The sequence below is a fragment of the Gekko japonicus genome, unplaced genomic scaffold, assembly GCF_001447785.1.
Source record: "Gekko japonicus isolate JY-2015 unplaced genomic scaffold, Gekko_japonicus_V1.1 scaffold1023, whole genome shotgun sequence".
NCBI lineage: Eukaryota > Metazoa > Chordata > Lepidosauria > Squamata > Gekkonidae > Gekko > Gekko japonicus.
The window spans coordinates 154,762-182,016 of record NW_015163118.1 but is presented as its reverse complement, the minus strand read 5'-3'; the positions used below and the strand labels follow the sequence as shown (position 1 = coordinate 182,016).

General features: G+C 45.0%; 1 protein-coding gene across 1 annotated transcript in view; it reads right to left on the bottom strand.

Moving 5' to 3' along the window:
- Positions 1 to 26,788, bottom strand: part of TRPM2 (transient receptor potential cation channel, subfamily M, member 2) — a 63,771-nt gene extending 36,983 nt beyond the window's left edge. Inside the window, exons 1-10 of the mRNA XM_015406855.1 lie at positions 26,594 to 26,788; positions 26,289 to 26,374; positions 20,437 to 20,605; positions 15,882 to 16,062; positions 15,624 to 15,790; positions 13,007 to 13,187; positions 10,420 to 10,481; positions 8,760 to 8,960; positions 6,916 to 7,018; positions 4,454 to 4,575 (exon numbers count right to left, since the gene is read on the bottom strand). Coding sequence (XP_015262341.1) covers positions 4,454 to 4,575; positions 6,916 to 7,018; positions 8,760 to 8,960; positions 10,420 to 10,481; positions 13,007 to 13,187; positions 15,624 to 15,790; positions 15,882 to 16,062; positions 20,437 to 20,605; positions 26,289 to 26,374; positions 26,594 to 26,788 — 1,467 coding nt within the window. The remainder of the gene's footprint in view (positions 1 to 4,453; positions 4,576 to 6,915; positions 7,019 to 8,759; positions 8,961 to 10,419; positions 10,482 to 13,006; positions 13,188 to 15,623; positions 15,791 to 15,881; positions 16,063 to 20,436; positions 20,606 to 26,288; positions 26,375 to 26,593) is intronic.
- Positions 26,789 to 27,255: the final 467 nt, after the last annotated feature.

Here is a 27,255-nt window from a genome sequence, read left to right as displayed (position 1 = left end):
AGCTCCAGTGCTGAAACTGGAAGCTCCGGTTCCGCTGTGTGTCGGTGGATGCAGACCACTTGTCATTGGCTTGCATCTGCTGAATCAACCTGCTTCATGTAGGATGCACAACAGCCTGGTGGAGGAGGGGAGGGGTGTCATTCTACCAAAAATGAGAGTGTTTGGGTCTCTCTGTGAGTTTGAGGACAGGAACTGGCACTGAAGTGAGATTGGAAAAGAGTATGTGGCTTTCTGAAAACCCTTGGAGAGGGAATAAGTGTGTTGTTGGAAGGGGCAGAGCAATATGGATCCCCTTTTCCATTTCTAACAGATGGGGGAGAAGAAGAAACCTAACAGTACAGCTTGCAATTCTTATTAGTAAAAGGGAGCAAGAGTCCAGCAGCACCTTAAAGACTAACAAAGTTTCTGTCAGGGTAGGAGCTTTCATAAGTCACTGCTCACTTCTTCAGATACAGCTAGAATGGGAGTCCATCTGTCCTTATATCTTGAAGAGTGAAGCAATTTCAGATGCCAAATGACAATAGCAGGCATTGTTAATGAGAGGAACAACCTAGGTCTCAGTTCAGTCCAGGAGTCTGCATTATCTTGAGCTTCATGATCAGTTGCAATTCAACAGCCTCTCTTTCTAATCTCCCTTTGAAATTCCTTTGTAAGAGAACTGCTACTCTTAGGTCAGCAACTGAATGTCCTGGAAGGTTAAAATGTTCCCCCACTGGTTTTTGAATGTTGTGGTTTCTAATAGCAGTAGAAAAAGTAAGAGTCCAGTAGCACCTTTAAAGACTAACAAAATTGTGGTAGGGTATGTGCTTTTATGAGTCACTGCTCACTTCTTCAGACTTATTTCCATTTATTCTTTGTATCCTCCTGGACTGCATCCTCTTGTACCAAATTGAGACCTAGGTTTCCTGTCTGATTACCAGTGCTGATATCTCTACTCCTACTACCCCTTTGCATATCACACCCAATCTGATCAAGCTGGCTATTGACATTCAGCATCTGAAATCATCTTTATAAAGTTTATATCTCCGGTACGTTGTGTTACATTTTATGGCACACATGGCCCGGCCCGGCCCGACAAAGTGACATTTATGTCAGATCCAGCCCTCGTAACAAATGAGTTCGACACCTCTGTGTGCTAGAGAGGCATTCCACTCTGCAAATTTAGAAACTTTGGGGAGCCCCTCCCTAAATCCCACATGGCTCCACCTCCATAGATAGTGACAATGGCCTCTGATGTCACTGGCTCCTCCCTATGATGTCATTGGGTCCCAGTTCTTTTAACGACTTAGCAATGCCTCTGGCCCAGGCCCAGCCCCCCCCCCTCCAGGAAACTGGAAAGTCTACGCCCTTGACTGTTTCTATATCTCTCAGAAATGTGAAAGCATTTGCTGCTGGAAGCAATGCTACTTGTAAATAACATGGTGTCATGATCTGGGCTGTGCCACCAGAGGCCTACTAGGCCCAGGCAGCCTGGCTAACAGTAGGGGAGGCTGGGCCTACAAACCCCAGAAGGCCTTGGGAGGTTTTGGTGCTGATTTGGACCAATAGGGAAGAAGAGGGCTGGGGAATATAGGAACTGGTAAAAGGAAAACTGTTCTTATTACCAGAGGGCAGAGCCAGAAGGAAGGCTGCTGTGGGAAGAAACCCTCATCCTGAGGGAAGGGTAAGTAATCTGAAGCCACCTGAGAGAGTGAGCTAGGGACAGTATATATTTAGACATGTTAGGGCATTTGATTTATTTTCTTGTCACCCACTTACTGTTATTATTCTGCACCTTGTTGTTTGACTTCCTATAAAGTAAACCTTTTCTTTGTTGTACTTTGCCTGGTCCTCACGCCTATTATTTGGCCAAAAGGGAGGTCTGAAGGTCTTGGGAGGGTGCTCTGGGCCTTCTCAAGGGATCCTAATTCCAGAGTGGTGGCAGTGTCAGGTGACACCCCACCTGAGCCGTGACACATGGGAACAGAACTGGTGAGAGAAGAGTGGGCAAATCACATGGTCCACCCACTCTACCCTTATCTCCCAGAGCCTTTTGTTGAGGAGAGAATAACCTTGCTTTCTTTTCTTTTCCACAATGGCAGTCCAGCCAACATTCATTCTTTGTGGGGGTGACGCAGTTTGAGGAGGTTGATGTTACCTCTTCAATCTGTATAGCACATAAAGGTAAGTGACACTGTTGCTATTAAAATTCACATCCAGACTGAAAAAGTTTCAGTTGAGTGAAAGCTCCTTCAGATCTTTTGCTCCCAAAATTTCTCTGCACAAACCTGATTCCCAAATCATATGAAGAAGGCCTGTCAGAAACATTCCAAGGCCTGCAAAAAGTGTATCCATGCATTATGGGTGTTCTCTGTTTCCCATGAGACACAGTGGGACCTCAGAAAACAGGGGAAGAATTACTGTGCCGACATATTTTGCCCACTTTCTTATAACAAATAACAGGAAGGAACACAGGCTATGGCAAATAAAATGCAAGTCTGTGGTCAGGCAGGCAAAAAGGGAATACGAGGAGCATATAGCAAAAAATGTAAAAACCAACAATAAAACTTTCTTCAAATACATTAGAAGCAGGAAACCAGCCAGGGAGGCAGTGGGGCCCTTGGATGACCAAGGGGTAAAAGGAGTACTGAATGATGATAGGGAAATGGCTGAGAAGCTAAATGCATTTTTTGCCTCTGTCTTCACTGTGGAAGATGAGAAGTGCTTGCCCACTACAGAACCGCTGATTTCAGGAGGGGTGTTGAAAGACCTGAGTCAGATTGAGGTGACGAGAGAGGCGGTCCTAAAACTGATAGATGACTTAAAAACTGATAAATCACCAGACCCAGATGGCATACATCCGAGAGTTCTGAAAGAACTCAAATGTGAACTTCTGGATCTCCTTACAAAAATATGTAATCTTTCCTTAAAATCTGCCTCCATTCCTGAGGACTGGAAGGTAGCTAATGTCACTCTCATCTTTAAAAAGCGTTCCAGAGGAGATCCGGGAAATTACAGGCTAGTCAGTCTGACACTGATACCAGGTAAATTGGTGGAAACCATTATTAAGGAAAGAATTAGTAGGCACATAGATGAACAAAACCTATTGAGGCAGACTCAGCACGGTTTCTGTAAGGGAAGATCTTGTCTCACTAACCTGTTAGTGTTCTTTGAGGGGGTGAACAAACATGTGGACAAGGGGGATCCAATAGATATTGTTTACCTTGACTTCCAGAAAGCTTTTGATAAAGTTCCTCATCAAAGGCTCCTAAGTAAGCTCAAAAATCATGGGATAAAAGGACAAGTCCTTTTATGGATCAAAAACTGGCTAATTAATAGAAAACAGAGAGTGAGTATAAATGGGCAGTTCTCCCAGTGGAGGGGGGTAAGCAGTGGGGTACCGCAGGGATCAGTACTTGGTCCACTGCTTTTTAACTTGTTCATTAATGATTTGGAGTTGGGAGTAAGCAGTGAAGTGGCTAAATTTGCGGATGATACGAAGTTGTTCAGGGTGGTGAAAACCAGTGAGGATTGTGAGGCACTCCAAAGGGATCTGTCAAAGTTGGGCGAGTGGGCGTCAACATGGCAAATGGGGTTCAATGTGGCCAAGTGCAAGGTGATGCACATTGGAGCCAAAAATCCTAACTATAAATACACGTTGATGGGGTCTGAACTGGCAGAGACTGATCAAGAGAGAGATCTTGGAGTTGTAGTAGATAACTCACTGAAAATGTCGAGACAGTGTGTGACTGCAATAAAGAAGGCCAATGCTATGCTGGGGATTATTAGGAAGGGTATTGTAAACAGATCAGCCAATATCATAATGCCGCTATATAAATCAATGGTGCGACCTCATCTGGAATACTGTGTGCAATTCTGGTCACCACACCTTAAAAAGGATATTATAGCTTTGGAAAAAGTGCAGAAAAGAGCAACTCGAATGATAAAAGGGTTGGAACACTTTCCCTATGAGGAACGGTTAAGGCGCTTAGGGCTCTTTAGCTTGGAGAAATGATGACTGAGGGGTGACATGATTGAGGTTTATAAGATTATGCATGGGAAAGAGCAGGCAGAGGAAGAGGTACTTTTCTCCCTTTCTCACAATACAAGAACTCGTGGGCACTCCATGAAATTGCTGAGCGGTCGGGTTAGAACGGATAAAAGGAAGTACTTCTTCACCCAAAGAGTGATTAACACTTGGAATTCACTGCCACAGGAAGTGGTGGCGGCTACAAGCATGGACGGCTTCAAAAGGGAATTAGATAAGCATATGGAGCAGAGGTCCATCAGTGGCTATTAGCCACAAGGTATAGATAGGGACTCTGGGGCAAGTGATGCTCTGTCTTCTTGGTGCTTGGGGGGGCAACAGTGGGAGGGCTTCTAATGTCCTGGCCCCATTGGTGGACCTCCTGATGGCACTGGTATTTCTGGCCACTGTGTCATTGCTTATATGTCACCATTAAGAACGACCTACCTTCCATTCATGGTCATCGGTGAAGATCTCACTCCGAGCAATATCCACCCTGTTCCATGCGACTGCAAGCCTCAGCTGGTGGTCCCAGTTCTCATGGCCAAAATTATCACGGTATCGAGAAGCTGCAACACAGATGTAAGGAATGCCTGAACCTGTCTTATACTGAGCCTTGACCACTGATTCATCAAGGTCAGTATTGTTTACTCAGACTGGCAGTGGCTCTAGCAGCATCTTAGGTCTTTCACTTCACTTATTACTTGATTATTTTTTAACTGGAGATGCCAGGGACTGAACCCGGGGCTTCCTGCATGCCAAGCAGATGTGCTACCATTGAGCCATGCCCCCACCCCCGAAGAAAGTTACTGAAATCAGGATGCAGCTAGTATTTATTTGCTCTCCAATTCATATGTAGTGACGTGGAGTACAATGACTAGGAAAATAACTGAGAGCGCAGCACTTTGCACTGCGAGGGAAGAGCCTCTTACATCAAGAAAATCTCCTTGTGCCAGAGAAAAGTATCACCACCATCAGAGCAAACCTGCGTGACCCAGAGTACTGTGTGCAGTGAAATTATGTACTGCAAGTCTGATAATGAAAGGCCAAAATGTAAATTGATTTCTAATAGCTGGGGTTCAGTGCAGATATGGAACCATTTTTCATTTGTTTTCATATTTTAATGGGTATTGTAGTGGGTTGTATTTAAAGTATCATTACTTGGGTCAGCTTAGCCTAGCAGTTCCTTCATATCCACAGATTGTTTGTGTATCATTACTTTAAATCTCCAAGCCATGCAACTAGTGATCAAAACAAACAAATCAAATAAAATGTTTTGGTGTCAAATCATTTTGTATCTTTCTTGGTTTTATTCACATCAGATAACTTCGATGCCAAGACACACCCTAATCGTGGTATAATGTCTGGTAGTATTCTGCACACTAGTTATGGTGACCCTGTCTTCCTCCACTGCTTCTCTGGAGTCAGCTACAGAGGGCCAAACAAACAAACCCAGACCTGACTTACTGTCCCTTCATCCACACAGCAGCTGAGGGGAATAGCATTTTAAAGGTCTGCAGAGGTCCAGTTCAGCTTGGAACTGTCTGGGGGAGGAGGAGCTTACCTTCCTCCTCACACCACTTAACTGAGTCAAAATGGCGAGGGATTTATTTGTCCCATTTTGGAGGTGCACACAGGAGGAAAATGAAGTGTAAGCTTTCACATGCAAATAACTGCAGCACCCTATGCTGAATCCTGAAGCAGAACTACATTCTGGGTCATCAACAAGAAGAACAGGCAATGGCCCAAGAGAGTCTACAAGGATGTAGTTTCAGCATAGAACTAGACATGTGGGAGATCTGTGAGCAAGATTTATTTCAGGTTTTTTTATTACTAATTAACAGCATCATGGGAAGTACTTTTGGCTTTAAAAGGGGATTAGATATATTAATGAAGCATAGGTACATAAAGGACTATTAGTCATGATGATGAAATGGAACCTCCATGTTCAAAAGCAGCAATCCTCTGAATAACAGAGCAGGGAGATGTAACAACAGGATGAGGCTTTGGCCATCATATCCTGATTGTAGGCCTTCTGTGGCCATCTGGTTGGCTACTGAATGAAACAGAATGCTGGACTAAACAAGACATCGGTCTGATCCAGCATAGCTATTCTTATGTTTTTTTTATATAGCCATCCTGAAAACCAAAGAAGCCGTTTTGGTTGGGAACAGTGCTTAACCTACATTCTGTATCTGTTTTTCCATTAAAGAACAAACAGCAGGAGACTATTTGAATCAGGGGGAAAGGAAGGAAGGAAGCGGTTAAAACACTCTTACTCCAATGCCACTTTGCAGTCTCCAAAGCAGACCTGTGGGATGGATCATTCTTCCCGCACAACTACCTAAGTAACAAACCCAGCTTGCAGAATATCCTGATCATCTGTGTTATGTCTAGCCTGACCTTCAATTCAGTTACATACAGACATATCTTCAAGGACACCTTCTAACAGGTGGTGTTTTTTTTCTGCTGTAGAGTTAGCACTGCTTCCTCCTCTTCCTCTGCTTCTGTACATAGGTACAGCCTCTGGATTCAACACAGAACCCACTGTCCTCCCCACCCACTTTACAAGCAACTGCCCACATAGTTTTTTTTTTTGGGGGGGGGGATTTTTCCCCCCAAGAGCCTGGCATAATTGTATGCTGCAATATCTGACACTTTTGCTTTCCTCAGATTTTTCACTTTTTAACATTTTGGGGAAGTGCAGGTGGTGGCTTTGTACCAATCAAGACTGGGCAAATCCAGCTTCTGTTCCCAAGCAGAAAAAAATAAATCTCTTCTCAGACAGACCTCAAGGAGAAGACTCTGCATGTCCAAAATATGCTTCACCGAGGGGTCAAAGCTAGATTTTGTGCATCTGGATGCTCACTTGCAACCTCAGCAGCAGCCGAGCTATAGCCGTGGCTCACCTTTGAGCATTGCTTGCAGAATGGCCACATCAACATCCTGCTGCCCATCTTTGTCTTCCTTGAAGACCATCAGGAGTTGCCTGTTGTGCACAATATCTTGAATCTGCAAGAAAATGTACAGCTGCAATAACTATATTCAGTAATGAATTCTCCTCCCTATAAAGACTTTAATTTAGGATCATGGCCTCTCAGTTTTCCCAGAGATATACTGACCTCCAGAGCCTCTGAAATTGAGTTTTTGTAATTATCAGGGCTATTTTTGGGCAGGAACGCACAGGAACGGAGTTCCGGCTGGCTCCTGAGTTGCCCACACCCAGCAGGAACTCATTAGCATAATAGGCCACACCTAACAGCAGAAACTCATTAGGATTGGCTACATTTAGGGGTGTGTGGCCTAACAAGCAAAGGAGTTCCTGCTACAAAAAAAGCCCTGGGTTTTGACAACAAACAAGGTAAACAGAATAACAAGCAAAAGGTGGGTGTGACTGGATGGATGACCACACTTTTGGTAACATGGGTGTGTGTGGCCTAATATGCCAATGAGCTGTGCTATCAGGGGTGTGACCTAATATGCTAATAAGTTTCTGCTGTTGGGTGTGGCCTATTATGCTAATGAGTTCCTGCTGGGCTTTTTCTAGAAAAAAAGCGCTGGTAATTATTATTATTTCTAATGTGTACAGTACATTGATCTACGTGGAGGTTTGCAATGACCAAACCGGTCCTTGCCGCAAAGAGCTTACTAGTCAACATTTATTATGAGAAAGACAACAGAGAGATGGGAGGGAGGTGGGGGAAAAGAGCAGCAGAGTGTGTTTCATTCTAGTTGCACATCCCCTGATTTAGTTTCCGTAGGGAATAGGGATAGGAAGATTTTCTGTCTTTATACCTAGTACATTTTCTAACCCCAGCAGACTCCTTGACACCAGGATACTTAGTGTTTATATAAGAAGCAACCCAGCATGGTGTCATGGTTATACAAAGACCACATAGTGAATTTCACAGTTTATCCTCAGAGCCACTATACTACATTACATAGCAGAGATATTTGTTCTTTCTGGAGCTGGGACCAGTGTTTCCTCTAAGCTAAATTAGTGTGAACTAGCTCACAGGTTTTTAACCTCTGGCTCACACATTTTTGTATTAGCTCATGAAGGATGGCTCCAGAGCAAACTAATTTATGCAGTCACCAAATTGCACACTCACAACTTTAATGCCAGTAGCTCACAAAGTAGAATTTTTGCCCACAAGGCTCCACAGCTTAGAGGGAGCATTGGCTGGGACCCACCTTTAACCCTCAGGGTGCAGCTTAGGAACCACTGAGCTGCAAGTGTATGTTACAATGACCATTCTCCCTCCATTTTGTAGTCCCAGTCTCTACCGATCTTCAGTCCCTGGCCAGGCCACCTGTCTTACTATCTTAGAAAAATCTGGCCGAACGTTGTCTGAAGAGCAGCAGGTCCTTCTGGAAAGCAGCAAAAAATTGCTCGGGGTGGGGTCAAGACCTAGCAGGAAAGGCTCTGTGACCCACCTGAGGATCTTGAGCCATGGGTTGAAGCCCCATTGCAGCACAGATTTCTTCTATAGGACTTGCTATCCACCAAGTCATAGGCTTATAATCTGTGCAGTGTTGAGCCAAGGCTTCCTCAGGGAATGCAGAAAGGCAGTGACCATTTTATAAGTGCACACTGGGGAACCAAAGTAATAGATCATATTTTTCATTGACATGTAACTGCCAGGGTCAGAAACAGGTTTTCAAACAGCTTATCCTTAACCCTGGATATAACTTTCCCAACAAAAACCTGTAACATCCCCACCTTTGCACAGGGAGTGTTTTTCAGCCTTACCTTTTTCGTCCACTCCACAATCTTACTTTCAGTGAACTGCTCATAGCTGTCCTTAAAGAATGTGCTCAGTTTTTTCTGGATCAGGTTGATGGTTATTTTGGAGTTGGGCAAGTTAGCCACTTGCGCGATCACATCAGCCACACGCCCCGAGCCTTCCACAATCACACATGGGGTGCCATTGGTGATTGCATTGTAGATGGTCTGTAGAACAGGAGATCTTGGTGTCACTTAACCCCACTTCTTACAAATGTCTACTGTTGTATTGCTTGCTGACTTCAGAGCCAATCTACGCCTTATGAAGAATAAGGGGGCAGACTGCAATGTTAGACATTTGAACTCTGCCACTCCAGACTCTGGGTAAAGGTTCGTCTTTATGAATGCTCTCCCATGTAAAATACTTTCTCCATATAGCACCTACAAAAGGGCTACATAACTCTACTCATGATATCATACTAAATGTAGGGAGTTTTGTACATGAGAAAGAACAAAAAAGTATGTTCCCCAAGCTGTCTGAAGTTCTGCAGTCCAGAATCCTACTGCTTCAGTGCACAGACTGGTTTTGAGCAGTTTAAGAGCAGGCAGGGGTGGCTTGTGCGATGGTTCTCTGGGAAGACTCCAGCTATGGCCTTTCAAGGAGAAAGGAAGCTTGATGCCTTTATTGGAGGCCTTCATGAGGCAGTGACTGAGGCTGATCCTGCAGAACCAAACCAGCTCATGGCTGCTCAGTATGTTGTAGTAGTATGGGTGGATGTAATGACATTCAGCTGCTATCCAACTCTGCATCTGCACAATATGGCTGCCATTTCCATTGCCACCTCCTGATATACTCCAGTAAAGATAACAGATCCCCTTTCCTCTTCAACAGTGCTCAGTGGTGCATTGAAGTGGTAGCATTCTGGACTACAGAACTTCACAGTTTGAGGAACATACTCTTTAACTCTTTCCCAGCTATGTTACTCCCAAACCTCCACATGAGAACATGTGCCCAATGTACACTCGCTAAGGCATTTTGGTTCAAATATGTCTTACCATACAGGATTTCTGTGCCATTTGTGCAATAAAAGGGCACATGCAAATCAAAACACTTTGAAGAGAAACCATTACTCATTATACATATACCTCCTCCTCATGGAGGAGGAAGAGGAGGTCGGATTTATACCCCGCCCTTCACTCGGAGTCTCAGAGCAGCTTGCAAACTCCTTTCCCTTCCCCTCCCCCCTACAGACACCATGTGAGGTAGGTGGGGCTGAGAGAGCTCTTGAACTGCTCTTTCAAGGACAGCTGTGACAGAACTATGGCTTGCCCAAGGTCATCCAGCAGCTGCAAGTGGAGGAGTGGGGAATCAAACCTAGTTCTCCCAGATTAGAGTCCACACACTACACCAAACTGATGCATCAGCTCTTGCAAACAAAGACCGAAAAACTGGTTTCAGCCAACAGATGTCCAACAGAGACATTATGTGACTCAGGTTGCAATCCTAAATACACTTACTAGAGAGTAAGTCCTATTGAATTCAGTGGAATTTGCCTCTGAGTATACATGCTTAGGATTGCACTATAAGTTCTGCAGTGCTTAGGATAGGTGTTAAAATGGAAATATTCTCCTATACAACATTTTCTTTTCCAAAATGAGCTGCTGTTTTGTCCAGTGGAGTACTTACATCAAGAGTCCCAGGGCCGCCCTCCAGGACTACACAAACAATTGGTATCTTAATGGCAACTCCTATGAGAAAATAAAAGCTCAGTCATTTCCACATGCATACAGTGCATAGTTCCTCCTTGTGTGCTAGTGCCCACTATCACAGGGTCAATAAATAATTTGGCACCAGAAGCACTCTGTAAGGAGTCTCAAGAATGCAGAACCACATGGAAGACGCTGCAGGAAACTCAGTCTAAATCTGAAGAAACTGCTAGTCCTCTTCTCAGTTACCAGAAATGACAGTGCCCCAGTCATGCCCTAGGACAAGGATGCTCGCTGATCCCAGATTTAGGTTCTTTCATCACAACACAACACAGCTAGGAATCACTCGCTGACAGTTGAGGTCTATACACCTGTGAAATAAATTAAATCAATAAACACAGACTATAAGTGCACTGACATCAACAATGGTCACAGTGCTTCATTGGGCAATGGCAAGCCCTTGGGAGAGCACACACGAACCTTACAGCCCAGGTGACACAGGTGATTTTAATCTTTCCCATCCACTGGTGTACCAAGGGTGAGGTAGGGGTATGTGGTCTGCCCCATAAACAGCTTGAGGTAGGCCCTTGAAGCAGAGCCCTTGAAGCCAGTGTTATGTTGCATCCAGTCAAACGTCTTCCCTTTTATTTTTAAAATGCAGTTCTGGCTGCAGCCAATAGGGGCACAGGGAAGTCTGAGCATAGCAAAGAGCGCTCTAGGATTGGCTAGACTTCCCTTTCTCCAAGACTGAAGCAAACTTGCTTAACAGATCCTACAACCAAGCCAGCACGCTGGTAGCTGTAATTGCCAGCCTGCAGGTCATTTTCTTCAATAGTCTAGCCTTTTTTCCTTCCTTTCCTTGAACCCAGCTCAGCCAGATCTGGCAAAGCAGTAGCTAGGGTGCTGCAACAAGATAAAACAACCTTTCCCTCTCTTAATTTCTCTCCCTCTTTTCCACAACTTTCTCATTCATCTCTGTCCCCTTCACCTAATTTTTTCATGTCCCCCCCCCCTTTATTTTCACTTCTTGGTCTCAAGACCTTCTCATCCCTCTCCTGCTTGGTGACAGAATGTATTTAAGAGTAGTAGAGTAGCAAACCGTTGTTAATATTATGAACAGAAGGCACTGGGTTTGCTGGGCACTGTACACTGCACTGGTTATGCTGGGCTTCCAACCCCCTTGCCTGGACTGTGCTTCTGTGCTTGACATTGCCACAATGGCACTGGGTTCTGCTGGGCACTCTGTGATTGCAGTGGTACTGCTAGGTACTCTGTAGATTGCACTAGTTCTGCTGCAAAAATCCCCCCCCCTTCAGTTTCTGCTGCAGAGTTTTTCTGGTTTGACTTTAGTCCTTTGGAAACAATGGAGGGTAGGGACATCTTCTTTGGGGGATAGTGTGTTTCTTAACATTCAGTCTGGTGAAGCTTGCAATCACTATTTGGTGATGCTTTGGCTAGTGTTAGTAAAAGCTAGCAAAAAGGCAGACCCCCAAGCTCTCAAAATTGCCTTGTAGATGTTTGGGATGGTCAGCTCTTGGGCTTTAGAAAGGAGAACAGAAGCCCTCCGAAGGGCCTGCTCAGAACATGAGTGGTGTGATGGATTATTATTTTTTGCCATCAAGTCACAGCTGACTTATGGTGACCCAGTAGGGTTTTCAAGGCAAGAGACATTTGGAGGTGGTTTACTATTGCCTGCCTCTACGTCTGCCCTGCATACCTTCTGAGATCTGACGAGATCAGGATGTCCTGGGGCTATCCAGGTCAGGGCTAGGCTGAGAGTAATGTGACTGGCCCAAGGTCACCCAGCAAACTTCCACGGCACGAGTGGGTATTTGAACCTGGATTTCCCAGATCCTAGTCTGACACTTTAACCACTGCACCATGCTGCCTCTTGTGATGGAATAGCATGTTGGAACTTGGATCTTTTTTTACTGGCATGATTATTTATTTATATTTTATTTATTTATTAATTAGATTTTTACCCTGCCCTCCCTGCTGGGGCAGGCTCAGGGCAGCTTACAAGAGAACCATAGATAATTTAGTATATACATAAAAAGTTAAATAAAATAAAATTTTCATTGTCTGCATTTATTTTCTGGCCATTAAAACAAAGTTTGGTTCCAATGGAACCTTTAAGACCAAACTTTTTTCTGCTGCTTCAGACCAACATGGCTACCCACCTGAATATATTTCCTGGCCATTATAATTATTCATTTTGTTTCATGATTATTACTGAAAATAATTTTGTTGTGTAGAGGAGACAGCCCCAGCCTAGTCTGTTCTCATCAGATCTCAGGCGCTCAGCAGGGCTGACGCAGAGGCAGGCAATGGGAAACCACCTCCCATCATCTCTTGCCTTGAAAACCCTAGGGGGTCGCCATAAGTCAGCTGTGACTCGATGGCAAAACAAAAAAGGGGGGGGGAGGGACAGGGGAGTGTTAAAAAATTATCTACCCTGGGCACCGAAGAGGCCAGGTTCGCCACTGTTCCCATCCCACTTCTAAGGCTGGAGGAATAAGGTGATACTCCAATATTAATTCCAGTTGTGGCTCCAGATGCCTCCATACCTTCTTTCACCTTTGTTTGCTCTGAAATATACTTCTCAAGTTTCGTCCTCAGGGGGATCTCCACACCGTATTTCCCATGCGTTCCATCATCCACCAGGATGAAGTGTGAGTGATTGCTGTCAAGACAAGAGAGGTTCCCTTGGCTCTCCTCATCCAGTAGGTATTCCGCTGGGAAACTGCCCTGCAGACATGAAAGCAAGTGACAAATAGACAAACTGACAGTAATTTTTGGACCTCTGACCCTTAGGGTGGAATGACATGTTATGTGGAGTTCTGTGATCATTCCTAAGGACTTTGTTTCTTTTATAAATCATAGATCCTGAGGCTGTGGTATACAGGGGGATACTGATGAGGGCATAAAGGGTATTTTTAAGCCCTGTGCTGCTCACCATCACTATTTCCATGCTGCATTGACCCCCACAGGGGAAAAATTTCATGAGCACCTGTACGTTTTCCCCAGAGAGGGTAAAAGCAGCTTAGAGATGTTGATTTGGGTGGTGGGGGAAACTGGATGGAGGGAAAGGCTAAGAAGCTCTTCTCCCATTCTCCCACTGTCTCCCCTGGAAAGTGTAGCCCCAGTGAATCTGTAAAAAAAACCCAGTTTAAATACATGTAATATGTAGTTCTATCCATTGTTGGGTACGTGTATACACATTAGACATTATTAAAATCTTTCTGTAAAAGAATGGCAGATCTTTTGGAAGATGGCAGGATTCTGAGATATTTTCCTAATGCCAAAGGAAACATGACAAATATTACTGATCTGACCAGTGTAAGAAAAGTGTTGAGATCTACAGAAAGTAAGAAGAGTCAGTCTGTTTTTGCCCCCCGTTGTTATTGATCTCACAGTCGGTTTTTCCTCTCATTTCTATTGGGGAAGTATTATAAGATGTAACAAAGGAAAAAGAAAATGCTGAGAAGCCCAGGTGCAGTTTTAAAATTTCTAATATTAAGTAACAATAAAGCCTTTGTCCCATCATTGTAGCAATGTGCCTTTGGGATGTCTACTGTCACGAAACAAGAATCAGAATACCACTCACTTATTCCTAAATGGTGGCCTTCAGTCCTAGCACTGAGCCACAGTAAACCTATCACTGTAGAGCTGGACTGATATTCATGGGTGGTAGTGGGGCAACACCAAACAAGTCACACAAACAGCCTAGGATTTGCTCCTATTTGCACTTCACTTCCAGGGTATTTTCTCCCGTGCATGACTGCTCTGCAGAGCTAATTCATACTGTCTTTGTTGGGCTGTTGGCCATTCCTTCATTATCAAAGCACTTTTAAAAATTAAGGTGAATTTGTGTGTAACAAATTGTACCTACAGACTTTATTAGTTTCATCTGCTAATATTTTTAATAGAGTTTTATTAGAGAATCATAGAATGTTAGAGTTGGAAGGGACCTTGCAGGTCATCTAGTCCAACTCCCTGCACTCTGTTTATTAGTTTATAAATAGAAAGGGGGAAAGGGAAAAGAAGGGAAAAGAAAGAGTACAGAGTTATATAATATTTTTTAAAGCTTAAATTATCTCACAGTCTTGTCACAAGCTACTCAGGCCATCCCTTTTTCAAGAGAACTCCATGAAAATCTCCCTTTGTGTGTGCATGTAGCTGCACAAATTCTGTGTACATTGTAAAAGCCCTCTGATATTCCAGGTAGAGTATTTGAAATATATGGACATTGTTTCAGGACAAAAACTCAACTGAAATTAAGAGTCAAATGAAATTAGTGAACTGTGACAGAAATAGTGGTCTCAGATTATAAAGGGATAAACTAGACATATTTTTTTAACAAGCTGGGTTAGGTTTCTTCAGTCCAACTCTAATTTGGCTCAGATGGATGGAACAGCTGGGAACTATGTTTCCAGGTCCTGTAGGGGCCCAAATCAGATCAGGAATGAGATGAGGGAGAAGGAGGGATATGAGCCTTCCTCCTGCCCTATTTTTCCCAACTCAAAATGGCCCCAGGGGGAGTTATTTGCCCATTGGAAGGACTGTACGTACAGCCCACAACGCACATGCAGTTCCCCAACTGGGCAGGTGAGAACTGGGCTGGAGAAACACTGACTCAACCTGTTTAAAAATGTAGTGTCTAGTTTGGCTGTGTTTTGTTAGAATAAAGGACTTGTGAGGCCTTACAGATTCCACTGAAGATGTCTACATAGGTGATCATATTATTGATCTCCTTACCTTCTCTATTAAGGTAAATATTATTCTTAAACATGATAACTAATACCTGGAAGGGATTAAACTGTTATATAGTATATATAAATAATGCCAGCCCTGATAGTATCCGTGTTTTGAGATCAAAGCCCCAATTGCACCTAGGGTTCCAAAAAGAGCTTTACGACCTGGTTCCGTTTTTTCCAGACTCCCCATTCCCACAGTGGATACGGTATGATCTTCAGTCACAAAGCAGCTTCCACAGAGGCATCATTGCCACATCTTTAGTACAAGCTGTTGTTATTTCCACCCCCTCCCCTGGATATAGCAGACAGTACAATCATATGCAGAAGCTAACCCAGTCTCAGTTCATTAACTTCAGTGAGTTTAGGCTGGAGCAACTTTGCATAGGATTGTACTGTAAGCAGAAAGTCTGGAGGTCCTTTGGCTCACCATGGGGCAGATGAGGCTGTTGCGGTTGTGCACAGTCCCCCACGTTGCAATGCCGATGGTGACAATCTCGCCTTCCTTGAGGCTACTGCTCATGGTGAAGCCCCGCACTGCTTCCCCAACTTGCTTCATAACACCAGCATGAGAACCACCACTGATGATCCAGGCACCTTTGGAACAAAGAATATGAATGGACTGGCTTGGCTGCCACATTTCTCTTGCATTTGTTGTGGACAGAGACGGGCCAGGAAGCTGGTTTACCTGTTGTCTGTGCCACTTTGACGAGCCCCCTCCTGAAAATGTTCTTCAATCTCAGCTTCATGTTGAAGTTTTTAGCTCCTCCTGTCACAGATATTAAGAGGTTTGGTACATCAAGGCCCCAGTGTTGTGTCATTAGCTGGTAGATGACTCTTGGGGGAGTGTCAAGGGACACACGCACAAACTGCAATTGGAAAATTCAATGTATAACGGACACATTTACTAAATCTAACCAGTATGCAAGAATATCCAGGCTCATTAGAGTTCCATTCACTATCAGGGCTTTGAATACAGCAGAGTGCTATATTTATTATTACATTTATGTACTACTTGTCTTCCATGGAACTCAGAGTCATATGCATTCAATTTCAAGAATGTCTCCCATTCGGACACTTAATAGACCCAGCCCTGCTTACCTTCATGAAGGACAGTACAACATGAATGATTATTGGGTTAGCACAGTGCTCAAGGCACATAATGCAGCAGAGTCTATCCAGTCTGTGTGTGCTGACAAGAAACAAAGTTACAGATGGAGCCTCTTTACCTTTGCAAAGCTAATATGAGTCCTTTATTGTAAGGAACTCTGTTCTAGACAGGATAGAAACAGGATTCCTATCTAGTCTAACTAGCTAGGATGGATAGAGATGCAGGAAGCATGTCCTGCCCCCATGGTGCCAAGATGGAGAAGAGTAGCACAGTGTGGCGAGAAGGTGTCAGGCCAGAAGGAAGGAAGATTCTCTGAGAGTAGCAATCTACACATCAAAGGGATAGCATCAGAGCAGCAAAACGGAAGGATGATTAGGGTCCCGACCTATCTCTCTCTCTGCCACTCTATAGTCCCCCTCTGAAGTCGGAGGCTAAGAGACAGCACAAAGTCTTTCACTCCCAACACAAAATGGGTCTGCAGAGGACACCATGGGCAATGCAAAGTGACAAAGACAATATAACGATCTTCTGTGATCTTTAGGGTTGCCAAGTCACTTACGCGACGGTCACCTTGAGGTTGGACTACTGCAACGCTCTCTACATGGGGCTGCCTTTGTCGCAGATCCGGAAGCTGCAGCTGGTGCAGAATGCAGCAGCCAGGCTGTTGATGGGCCTCTCTAGGCGAGACCACATCCTGCCTGCTCTAAAGGCGCTGCACTGGCTGCCAATAGCGTACCGGGTCCGCTTCAAAGTGCTGGTTCTTACCTATAAAGCCCTATATGGCCAGGGTCCAGCTTACCTAAGGGACCACCTTTCCCCATATGTTCCCCCAAGGGCACTACGGTCAGGGGCAAAACATCTTTTGGCTGTCCCAGCCCCTAGAGATGTCAAATATGCTGTGACTAGGGCCAGGGCTTTTTCAGTGGCGGCTCCTATCTGGTGGAACGAGCTCCCGGAGGAGATCAGGGCCCTGCGGGACCTTATGCAGTTCCACAGGGCCTGCAAGATGGAGCTCTTCCGCCAGGCTTTTGAGTAGGAGCCGCCACCATCACTGTACCACCACCGCGCTGCCATTTTTGGCAATGCGAACTGGCCTTGGAATTGAAGAACGGACATAGCGCAGACTGATCAAGAAGAGACAGTAGAACCTCTGAAACATTGCATTGGAGACCCCATCTTGGATGATATGTTGTTGTGAGCACCGATTCTAATATGTAAAATGTAGATGTAATTGATTGTTTTATCTGGTTTTTACTGTTTGTATGGCAATTGCCTCTTGTTAGCCACCCTGAGCCCAAGTGGAAGGGTGGGATATAAGTCAAATAAATAAATAAATAAATAAAATTTTGCACAGTGGGGGAGAGCTGCCCGGGTACCATAGAGTTTCCAGGCTGATTCCTAGACCTTCGGCTGGCGACGTGCCCAACGTGATGATGGGCCTCTCTAGAAGTGATGTAACTTCTGGGTGATGTCATCGCGCCAGGCACGTTGGCCTGAACCGGGCACTTTGGGGGCAGGGTTCCCCCCGCCAGCCTGATCCGGACTGGCGGGGTTGGGGGCCCTTTGGGCAGGCAATCCCCCCTGGGGGGCCTGGCAGCCCTAACGATCTTGCAAGAGTCCATCCCAAACCTCATACAGCTTACCTTGACTCAGTGACAACTATTGTCTGTCTTCTACTTCCCAATCTATGCAGAATATTTCAGGACTGCAACATTTAGTTTGGAATAACCCTGCTGAATTCAGCTGGAAAGTTTCAAGTGAATCAAGTAGGATTAGGCAGCAAATGTGGATGGGTTATAGCAGTGATCATGGCCATCATGGCACTTGCCAATCTGTTTCCTGGAATCCATTTCTTACTTCAAAACTTCTGTTCCCCAAAGTAAGCAGCCAATCCAGGCTTTTCTCCACTTCAATGAAGCAGCAACTGCTTCAGAAGAGAGCAGGGGGCAGCACCTTTGTGTCTGCAGGAAGCCCCTATTCACATACAGCTACTTCCATTTGTAGGAGGGATGCTTGGTTTGGAACCTCCAAACATTTTTATTAACCCTGCCCCCATGGCAGTCATTTTGTGGTGGCACCCAGTACCACAGGCTCAATAAAGTTGAGACTATAGAATATTTGAAACCTTGAAACATAAGTAGCTTGTGGGATATGTGTTTGCATTGGAAAAATAGCTGAGGGGAAGGATTAATCTCTCCCCCCCAGTGCTGCAGTCCCAATATGACTTGGAGCCCTCTGTGGGTGCTGTGGTAAAATGCCTTATACCTCTGAATTTGTATCAAAGCTTATTTTAACTTGGGTCTGCACTCCATATAAGTGAATGGGTTACAAAGTGCCTTTTACTGGCTGGGCGGGGGAACAGTGAAAGAGGAGTGGGAATAACTGACCTTCCAGGCACCTAGTGTCATAGAATTGCAAATGGACCTAGCCAGGGGAAGGACAATAGGTAGAGAGGTCCCTGTCAGAGTCCCTGCCTGAGCTATAGAGTGGCAGGAGGCTAAAATATAGAAGGGTCCCTTACAGGAAACAGGAAGAGGAGGAAAGTTTTCAGAAGGTGGACAGAAGGGAACTGATAAAACTCTTGGGCATGAGAAAGAAACTCTCTTCAGTGGTCTGCTGCTATGAGGCTCTTCTCTGTTAGCTCTGCCCTCCATTGTTGCTCTGTCTCCATCTGACTGCATGCCTCTGTAAGCAGTCTCCATCTTAAGCATAGGGTTGCCAAATTGAAATTGGCCGGGAGCGGGGGGCTCCCGGCCAGCGTCCTCTCCGTGCGCGCACGCGTCACCCGGAAGTGACGTCACACTCTGGGGGCGGAGCCATGCCATTTGAGGGGAAAACTCCGCCCCCAGCGTCCGATGTCACTTCCGGGTGACGCAGATGCGGGGGTGGGGTTTCCCCCGGGCCCCGATTCCGCGGGAGCGGGAATCGGGGCTCGAAACCAGGGGGAATTCCGCCCCCCGGGGGCATTTGGCAGCCCTACTTAAGCACATGTGACAGTGATCACTGGGAAGAATCTCAGAGCATGAGACTGAGATAACAGATGTTTTCTAGCTACTTGCAACTTCTATAATTAATAGCCTATCCTAATTTCCCATTATTTAGAGTATGTAGAGAATTACAGTCAGGACTGAGGTTTTATCACCTTTCCTTGTTGTCCTTGCTCAGTCTGTTGTGTCTACAAATGATGTATATGTTTCATTTCCTTATTACAATTTGAATGCTACAAGACTGATCTCTATGATCCATGTTAAACCCTATTCGTTATCACGAATCAGTGAGGAATGGGGGGAGGATCAGTGATTTTTCCCTTCATCCCCAAAGTGCACAAGTGAGTGCACTTAGTTCTTGCAGTAGCCAATGGGAGATGCCAAAGTGGGAGATGCAAAAACAAGGCTGAACCTTTAAGTGGCCAAACAGTAGAGGTTACCAAGGAGCTAGCCCCTGGTGGATCAGGCTCTAGAAACCAACTAGCTGCTGTTGGTGGTACAAGAATAAAGTAGGAGTAACCAGGAGTATGGGGAAGGGGAAGCCTGGCTGGGTAGAAAAGCCGTGTCCTCCATACACTCCACTGGGCAAATAAGGGCTTGTGAGACCCTGTTTTCCTGACAGCTGCTTTCAATAAAAAAAAAAAATCCATTGGGGAAACTGAAGACAGATCTCACTACATCATGTCTAGCTTGGTCCTTGGTCTTTACAGGTCAAACCCAGAGAACACTACAATGTGGCTACCAGGGCCAAACCCTGCCGCCCGCTTGCTTGCTTGCCTGGGCTGACTTCACCTTGAGCCCAGACGTCTAGAGCCGGGGGGGGGGGGGGGGCCGAAAGGACGGTAGTGCCCACAAAAACCACGCGGGGGGGGGGGACATGGGCCCCACGTTAGCTAGGGGCCTGCTACAGTGTCTTAATGATGGCATAAAACAGGAATGATGGTGCCTTTAATTTTTGAACTTGCATTCTGGATGTACAATCAAAAGACTTAATTGATGGATTCATTGATCTCATGTCCTTATATTCAACTAATGATCCCTTCTTACACTTACTAGAAAACCTTCAAGTACTAACAGCTGTGAATACTGCCCATACTCATGCAATAAATCACAGCCCCCTGTATGATAGTCGTGTGCTAACTTACCTTTGCTGCTTTTTGCCCCAAGCCTGTGAAACACAGGTCCCCAAAAGCATCTGTTGGTACTTCTTGGACATGTCTTCTGGGGTCCCATTCTTTCCCCTGGAACATGGCAGGTTTTATAGCTTCCTCTGAATGCTGTTCCCTAAGATAGCCACACTCACACACTATCTTCCTGTAAAAGAACACAATCAGAATATCAGCAGTCATTGGGAGCCTTGCCACAACAGCCTGCCATATCCACAGGAAAACTATAGAAAAAGCTAGATGCCTTTTCTGCACCAAACCAGTCCCATTACACATGCTGCAAACCCTTAACACTGGCTTTGCTACAGTTGTCAAACTGCAAACAGTATGCAGTTTATGGGCTTTTAATCACTTTGCAAAAGGCTGACTTTTAGGCACAGTAATCTTGTGAGAACTACTACTATCAGAGATCTCCCACCTTCTAGCTAGTGAACACGTTGCAGGTTAAAGATCAGAATATGTCAGCAACTGCAGCTTGTTCCATTCAAAGTTGAGCACTTGCAAGTCCCATGGATTTCAATGAGAAAAACCATTTGCACTTGTTTTGTTCACTGGGATTCTGAGTGCTGTTTTCTTTTAATATTATACACAAAGGTCAATTTTTAAAAAGAAATCTTCTGGGTTTTCTTGTCTTCTGTATTTGTGTGTGTAGAGTGTGATCAAATTGCAGCCAACTTATGGTGACCCCAGCAAGGGTCTTTCAAGGCATTTGAGAAGCAGAGGTGGTTTGCCACTGCCTTCCTCTGCAGAGTCTTCCTTGGTGATCTCCCTTCCAAGTACTGACCCTTCTTAGCTTCTGAGATCTGATGGGATCGGGCTATACCATGCCACCTTCCCTTCCAGCTCCTTGTCTTCTCTTAGTTTTTCCTCCCCTGTTATCATAATCTCTCCTATTTGTCTATTGATAACTCATTCATTGGTATGGTAGTTCTTTTCCAAAATCACAATCCAGAAAAACAGTCTTTGCTGCTGTGACTGTACTTCAAAAACTCATAAGTGCTGTATAAACATGTGACAGACTGTGAAGAGTTAATGCCTCACAAAGCCAAAGAGCTTTTGAGTAACAAACTGCTCAAACAGATTTCATTGGCTAGCGTCAGTTAAGAAGAACGAGTTGGGAACTTACTGCTGAAGAGAATTCAGTTTAGCACTGACTGAGGACTGGGGAAGGTTGGCAAGGAGAAGTGGGAGGATCATTGAAGACCCCCATTTGGGCCAGAAAAAGGGACAGAGCTTCTAGTTTAGAGAAGTAATTCCCTGCCCAGTTGGAAAAGGAGATAGCTCAAAGAGAAGAGTGATCCCTGGCTTGTTTAGAGAAGGAATTTGGGTATTTGGGAGTGTATCTCTGCCTTCTGAAACTTGAAGAGTCAGGGAAGAAGGAGAAGAAGAATTGGTTTTATACCCTGCCCTTCATTACCTGAAGGTGTCTTGGAGTGGCTTCCCTTCTCTTCCTCCCTACCATAGACACCCTGTGAGGTAGGTGGGGCTGAGAGAGCTCTGGGAGAACTGTGACTGACCCAAGGTCACCCAGCTATCTTCATGAGGACGAGTGGGGAATCAAACCCAGTTCTCCAGATTAGAGTCTGCCCTTCTTAACCACTACACCAAGTTCTTCTGAAACTTGAAGAGTCAGTTAATCTCAAAAATGTATACTGGAGTATTTAGCAGACACCAAAAATAAAGCCTCTCCGCTCAAAGATTCTAAGACTTTGTAAAAAGCTTAAAACTCTCACTTGCTGGAAACATATTAACTGGAGTTTGTGACACTACTAGGTTTCCTCAGAGTTATTACTGATTCACCTCAGACATTTTACCCCCGATTCCACCTGATCTTTCCCCCCTCTACATTGAAACAAAATATTTTGTTTATTTTTGAACGTTCAAAAGCTTCTTGTGCCATTTTCAGAAATATAAATTAAGGAGGTGGTCTTGTCTCTTCCTTCAAGTCCCTGAGCTGAGCCAGCATCAAAATATAATAATGTGACAGGATGGGGCAGCTATTATCATTCAGATAAGAAGAAAATAGATAAAAGGGGCTGCTCAGCCAGAAAGGAAAAGAAAGACAAATTTTAGGGGAAAATTCTGCATGTGAGGGAGAGAAGTGGGCAAGTCTGCCATAGCTGCTGTTGGGGACACTAGGAGTGCAGGAACCTTTTCATGGACTCCCATCCCCACTGTGATCATTGGGGATGGAGAGAAACTGGCAGGGATCCAAACTTTATCACGAAAGAGACAGTTATTTCAAAAACCCCTAATTATGTATTCATTGATTCATTCATTCAATTTATACCCCGCCCTCCCTGCTGAGGCAGGCTCAGGGTGGCTTGCATAAAAATGCATGTATAAATACAATTAAAATCATTCATAAAAACAGCCATAAACAATCAGTTATTGATTATCATAAAGTGCTGGAACAATACTCGAATAAAGTGCAAGAGCAGAGATTTCTAGATTAATAATACTACTTAGGTGACAGTCATGATGGTATTCTCACATCAGCTCAGTTTGGTCAACTAATTTGTGCGGCAAGACAGGCTGAGGTGGTAAAGCCAGGGCACAGGGTCACTCCTGGCGGAAGAGCTCCATTCTGCAGGCCCTGCAGAACTGTAAAAGGTCCCGCAGGGCTCTGATCTCTTCCAAGATCTCATTCCACCAGTACAGAGCTGCCACCAAGAAGGCCCTGGCCTTGGTTATCACCAGCCTGGTGTCTTTGGGGCCTGGGAGGGCCAGCTGATTTTGGGCCCCTGAACGCAGTGCTCTCTGGGGAACGTACTGGGAAAGGTGGTCCCTTAGGTATGCTGAACCCTGACCATAAAGGGCTTTAAAGGTTAAAACCAGCACCTTGAAGCGAATCTGGTATGCTATTGGCATCCAGTGCAATGCTTTCAGCACAGGCTGGATGTGCTCCCACGTAGAGAGACCCGTCAACAGCCTGGCTGCAGCATTTTGCATCAGCTGCAGCTTCCAGATTTGGGACAAGGGCAGCCCATGTACAGAGCATTACAGTAGTCTAATCTCGAGGTGACCATTGTGTGGATCACTGTTGCCAAGTTGTTGTGTTCGAGGAAGGGAATCAAGTGCCTAATCAGCAGAAGATGGTAAAAGGCTGACTTGGCAGTGGCTGCAACCTGGGCCTCTATTGTTAAAAAGGCATCCAGGAGCACCCTGAAATTCCTAATGTCCAGCACTGGCACCAACTGTGCCCCATCAAAGGTCAGGAGTGGTATCCCTACCCTCGGGCTACCCCGGCTCAGGCACAGGACCTCCATCTTCATTGGATTCAGTTTCAGTCGACTCATTCTAAGCCAACCAACTGCAGCTTGTAATGCCTGGTCCAGATCTTCTGGTGTAGAGTCAGACTGGCCACCCAACAGCAGATAGAGCTGGGTGTCATCCGCATATTGGTGACACCCCAGCCCATGCTTCTGGGCAATCTGAGCTAGGGGGCACATATAGATGTTGAACAGCATCGGGGAAAGTACTGCCCCTTGTGGCACTCCACAAGTCAGTGGATGCCTTTGGGACAGCTGTTCCCCCAGAGCCACCCTTTGTCCCCAATCCTGAAGGAAGGATGCAAGCCATTGCAAGGCGAGCCCCTTGCAACTCCAGAGTCAGCGAGGCAGTGGATCAGTAGCTGATGGTCAACCGTGGCGAACGCTGGAGACAGGTCCAACAACAACAGCACTGCTGATCTGCCTCAATCCAGGTGCCTCTGGAGGTCATCCGTGAGGGTGTCCAGTACTGTCTTCGTCTTGTGTCCCAGGTGAAAACCGGACTGGGTCTAGAGTGGAAGTGTCATCCAAAAAGTTCTGTAACTGGACTGCCACAGCCCTCTCTATTAACTTGCCCAAATAGGTCAAGTTGGAAACCGGCTGGTAGTTAGCCAATTTGGCCGGATCCAAAGAGGTTTTCTTCAAGAGGGGATGGACCATGGCCTCCTTAAGTGTCCCAGGGAACTGACCCTCCAAGCAGGATTTGTTGATAATCTCCCCTAGGACACCTTGAAACCCAACACGACCAGCTTTGACTAGCCACAATGGACATGGGTCAAGGAGACACGTGGTGGGGCATACAATTAAGAGCAATTTGTCAACTTCCTCTGGACTGAGTGGACTGAAATGATCCATAACCCGACTAGAAGATGTGCATGGAGCATTGAGTTCACTCACTGTCTCAACTTTGGCGGGGAGGTCATGGTGGAGTGACAAGACTTTATCTGAGAAATAGCTCACAAAAGCCTCACAGCCAATGTCCAATTCCCTAATGTTTGACCTGCCTTGTGGCAGAGTAGTCATGGACAGAATCATTCTAAACAATTGGGCTGGGTATGAGCTCACAGATGCAATCAAAGCTGTGTAAAACTCTTTCTTTGCAGCTTTGACGGCCATCTCATAGGATCTCATAAACATCCTATAGGATGTTCTTGTAGCTTTGTTGTGGGCACGCTGCCATTGTCTCTCTAGCCGTATTAGCCTTCGCTTCATCAGCTGCAACTCCTGGGTATACCAAGGTGCAAACTTAGAGTGAGAGCATAGAGGGCGTCAGAGAGAGATCTCATCGATGGCTGTAGAGAGTTGGCTATGCCAATCTTCTACAAGCTCATCTGATGAGTCGCCAGGGGGCATCAGAGCCTGTAGAGCCATCTGAAGCCACATTGGGTCCGTTTGGCTCCGTGGGCAAGCTAAAATATGCTCACCGCCCAAACAAGGTCGGGGTGAAACATTCAAATGGGCCCTCAGGGCAAGGTGGTCCAACCATGGTCTTATTTATTGAACTTCAAACCCAAAATGTAAAACCTTCCAAACATATAAGCATCTGGTATGCAGCATACAAAATTGACTCATAATTCTTAATTCAATACTTATAGTTCAATGTACAGTGTACACTCAAATAAGGAACATATTCCAGCTACGGCATCAAGGCCCCTTGGCACGGATGAGCAGCCCTGACCATTTGTAGAGGTATATATCTTTCTTGGGCCTATAGCTGCTAACGTACCTACTAATGTACCCAGGGCTTTTTTTCTGGGGGAATGCACCAAAACAGAGTTCCGGAACCTCTTTGACAAAATTCTTTTGTAAATGTTTAAAAGTTCATGAGTTTTCAGTGTACAGATTGAAAACTTCATTTCCCTCTTGAGAGTTCCGGCACCTCTTTTTCCAGAAAAATCACATTGGACTACCATGGATTTGATGCAGGTCAAACTAGAACTGATTCTATGAATTGACCCAAATCCTTCCCCCCCTTTTTTTCTGGAGTCAGGAAGCTCTCTGAAAGTCAAGGAAGCTAGGTTCTGATACCCTATCTGATATACTGTTTAAACTCTAAGACACTAATAGTGGCATCACTATCTCCTGTATAAACACCCTTTAAGGCAAAAATCATGTACAGGGCTATCAGTACCAGAAGGCCACAGCACCAGTGGAGTCCTGAAGCCTCCTGGGAAACAGAACCAAAGATTCAACTATAGAGGCTAGTTACTATAGAAATCAAAGTAACAGGAGACTGAGGCTCAGTCCAGGCCCTAATTCCATGACAGCTGCCAACCAATGTTCCCTCTAAGCTGTGGAGTCCTGTGAGCAAAAATTCTACTTTGTGAGCAACTGGCATCAAAGTTGTGAGCAAGCGATTTGGCTACTGCATAAATTAGGTTACTCTGGAACCATCCCTTCCTGAGCTAAGACAAAAATGTGTGAGCCAGAGGCTAAAAAACTGTGAGCTAGCTCACACTAACTCAGCTTAGAGGGAACACTGCTGCCAACAGCAAAAATGGAGGAGAAGGAAGAGGAAGAAGGCTGTTTTAGAGGAAAGAATAAAGGTAGCTCACTTACCCAGAATCTGACATCTGGGAACTCTCGATAAAATAAACACATTCTTTTTTCCGAATGTTTTCAGGGATCCATGAGCTAATATTCTCCTGCAGTGGGAACAGTGAACAAAATAGCAATCATTACTAGCAGAGGCCAAATAACATACTCCTTTTTTTTGTTTGCAAATTTATATAATTAATACAACTCAAAATGGTGCAGAATCAAACTATTTTCCCTTCCATCTGCATTTATGGTTTCCATCCCATGATAGACCACCACTCCATCCCTCTACCATGAGCCATTTATCTCCTTTCCAATGAACTTGCCTTTTCATTGGTGCTGAGTGTGAAGTGAGTCCTCCTTTTGCTCTTACTGAAGGTACTGTTACTCCGCCTGAGGTTGGGGACCACATCAAGGTCATAGTAGCTCTTAGGATACACAGAGTAGCCATCTCCTTCATCAGGGCAGACCTTATTCAGTTCTGATGTGAGTGTCTTGATTTGCCTGCCAGGTCCAGCCATGGCTACGTTTCTTTGTTCAGCCACCAAAGCTTCTCAAATGCGACTAGAAGAGGTCAAAGAAATCATCACGCTGAAGTTAAGAAAATACAACAATTACAACTGGAGCTTACTGCCTGCATGTTAAAAACACCAAAACAAACAAACACACAAACCCTAAAAGGAATTTATTACTTGAAATGCTTCCAGAAAGACCTCATCCTTCAATCCCAACATGTTTTGGGATTTGCAAGATTCAAAAATGTGTGGAAAGTGTAGCAAAACAGATAACTAAGGCTATTTCCTGGGTTGTGACTGGGTTATGTGTTTTCAAGACATACATTTTTAAAAGCACGTTGCTGGGCACAAGTTGTCTAGGATGAATCTAATCTCATTTGGCCATAGCATAAATATATCAGGAAGGAATAAGGAAACCCCATTTCCATGGGTTCTTGAGCCAGAATTTTTCTGTAACCAGTCTACCTGATTGT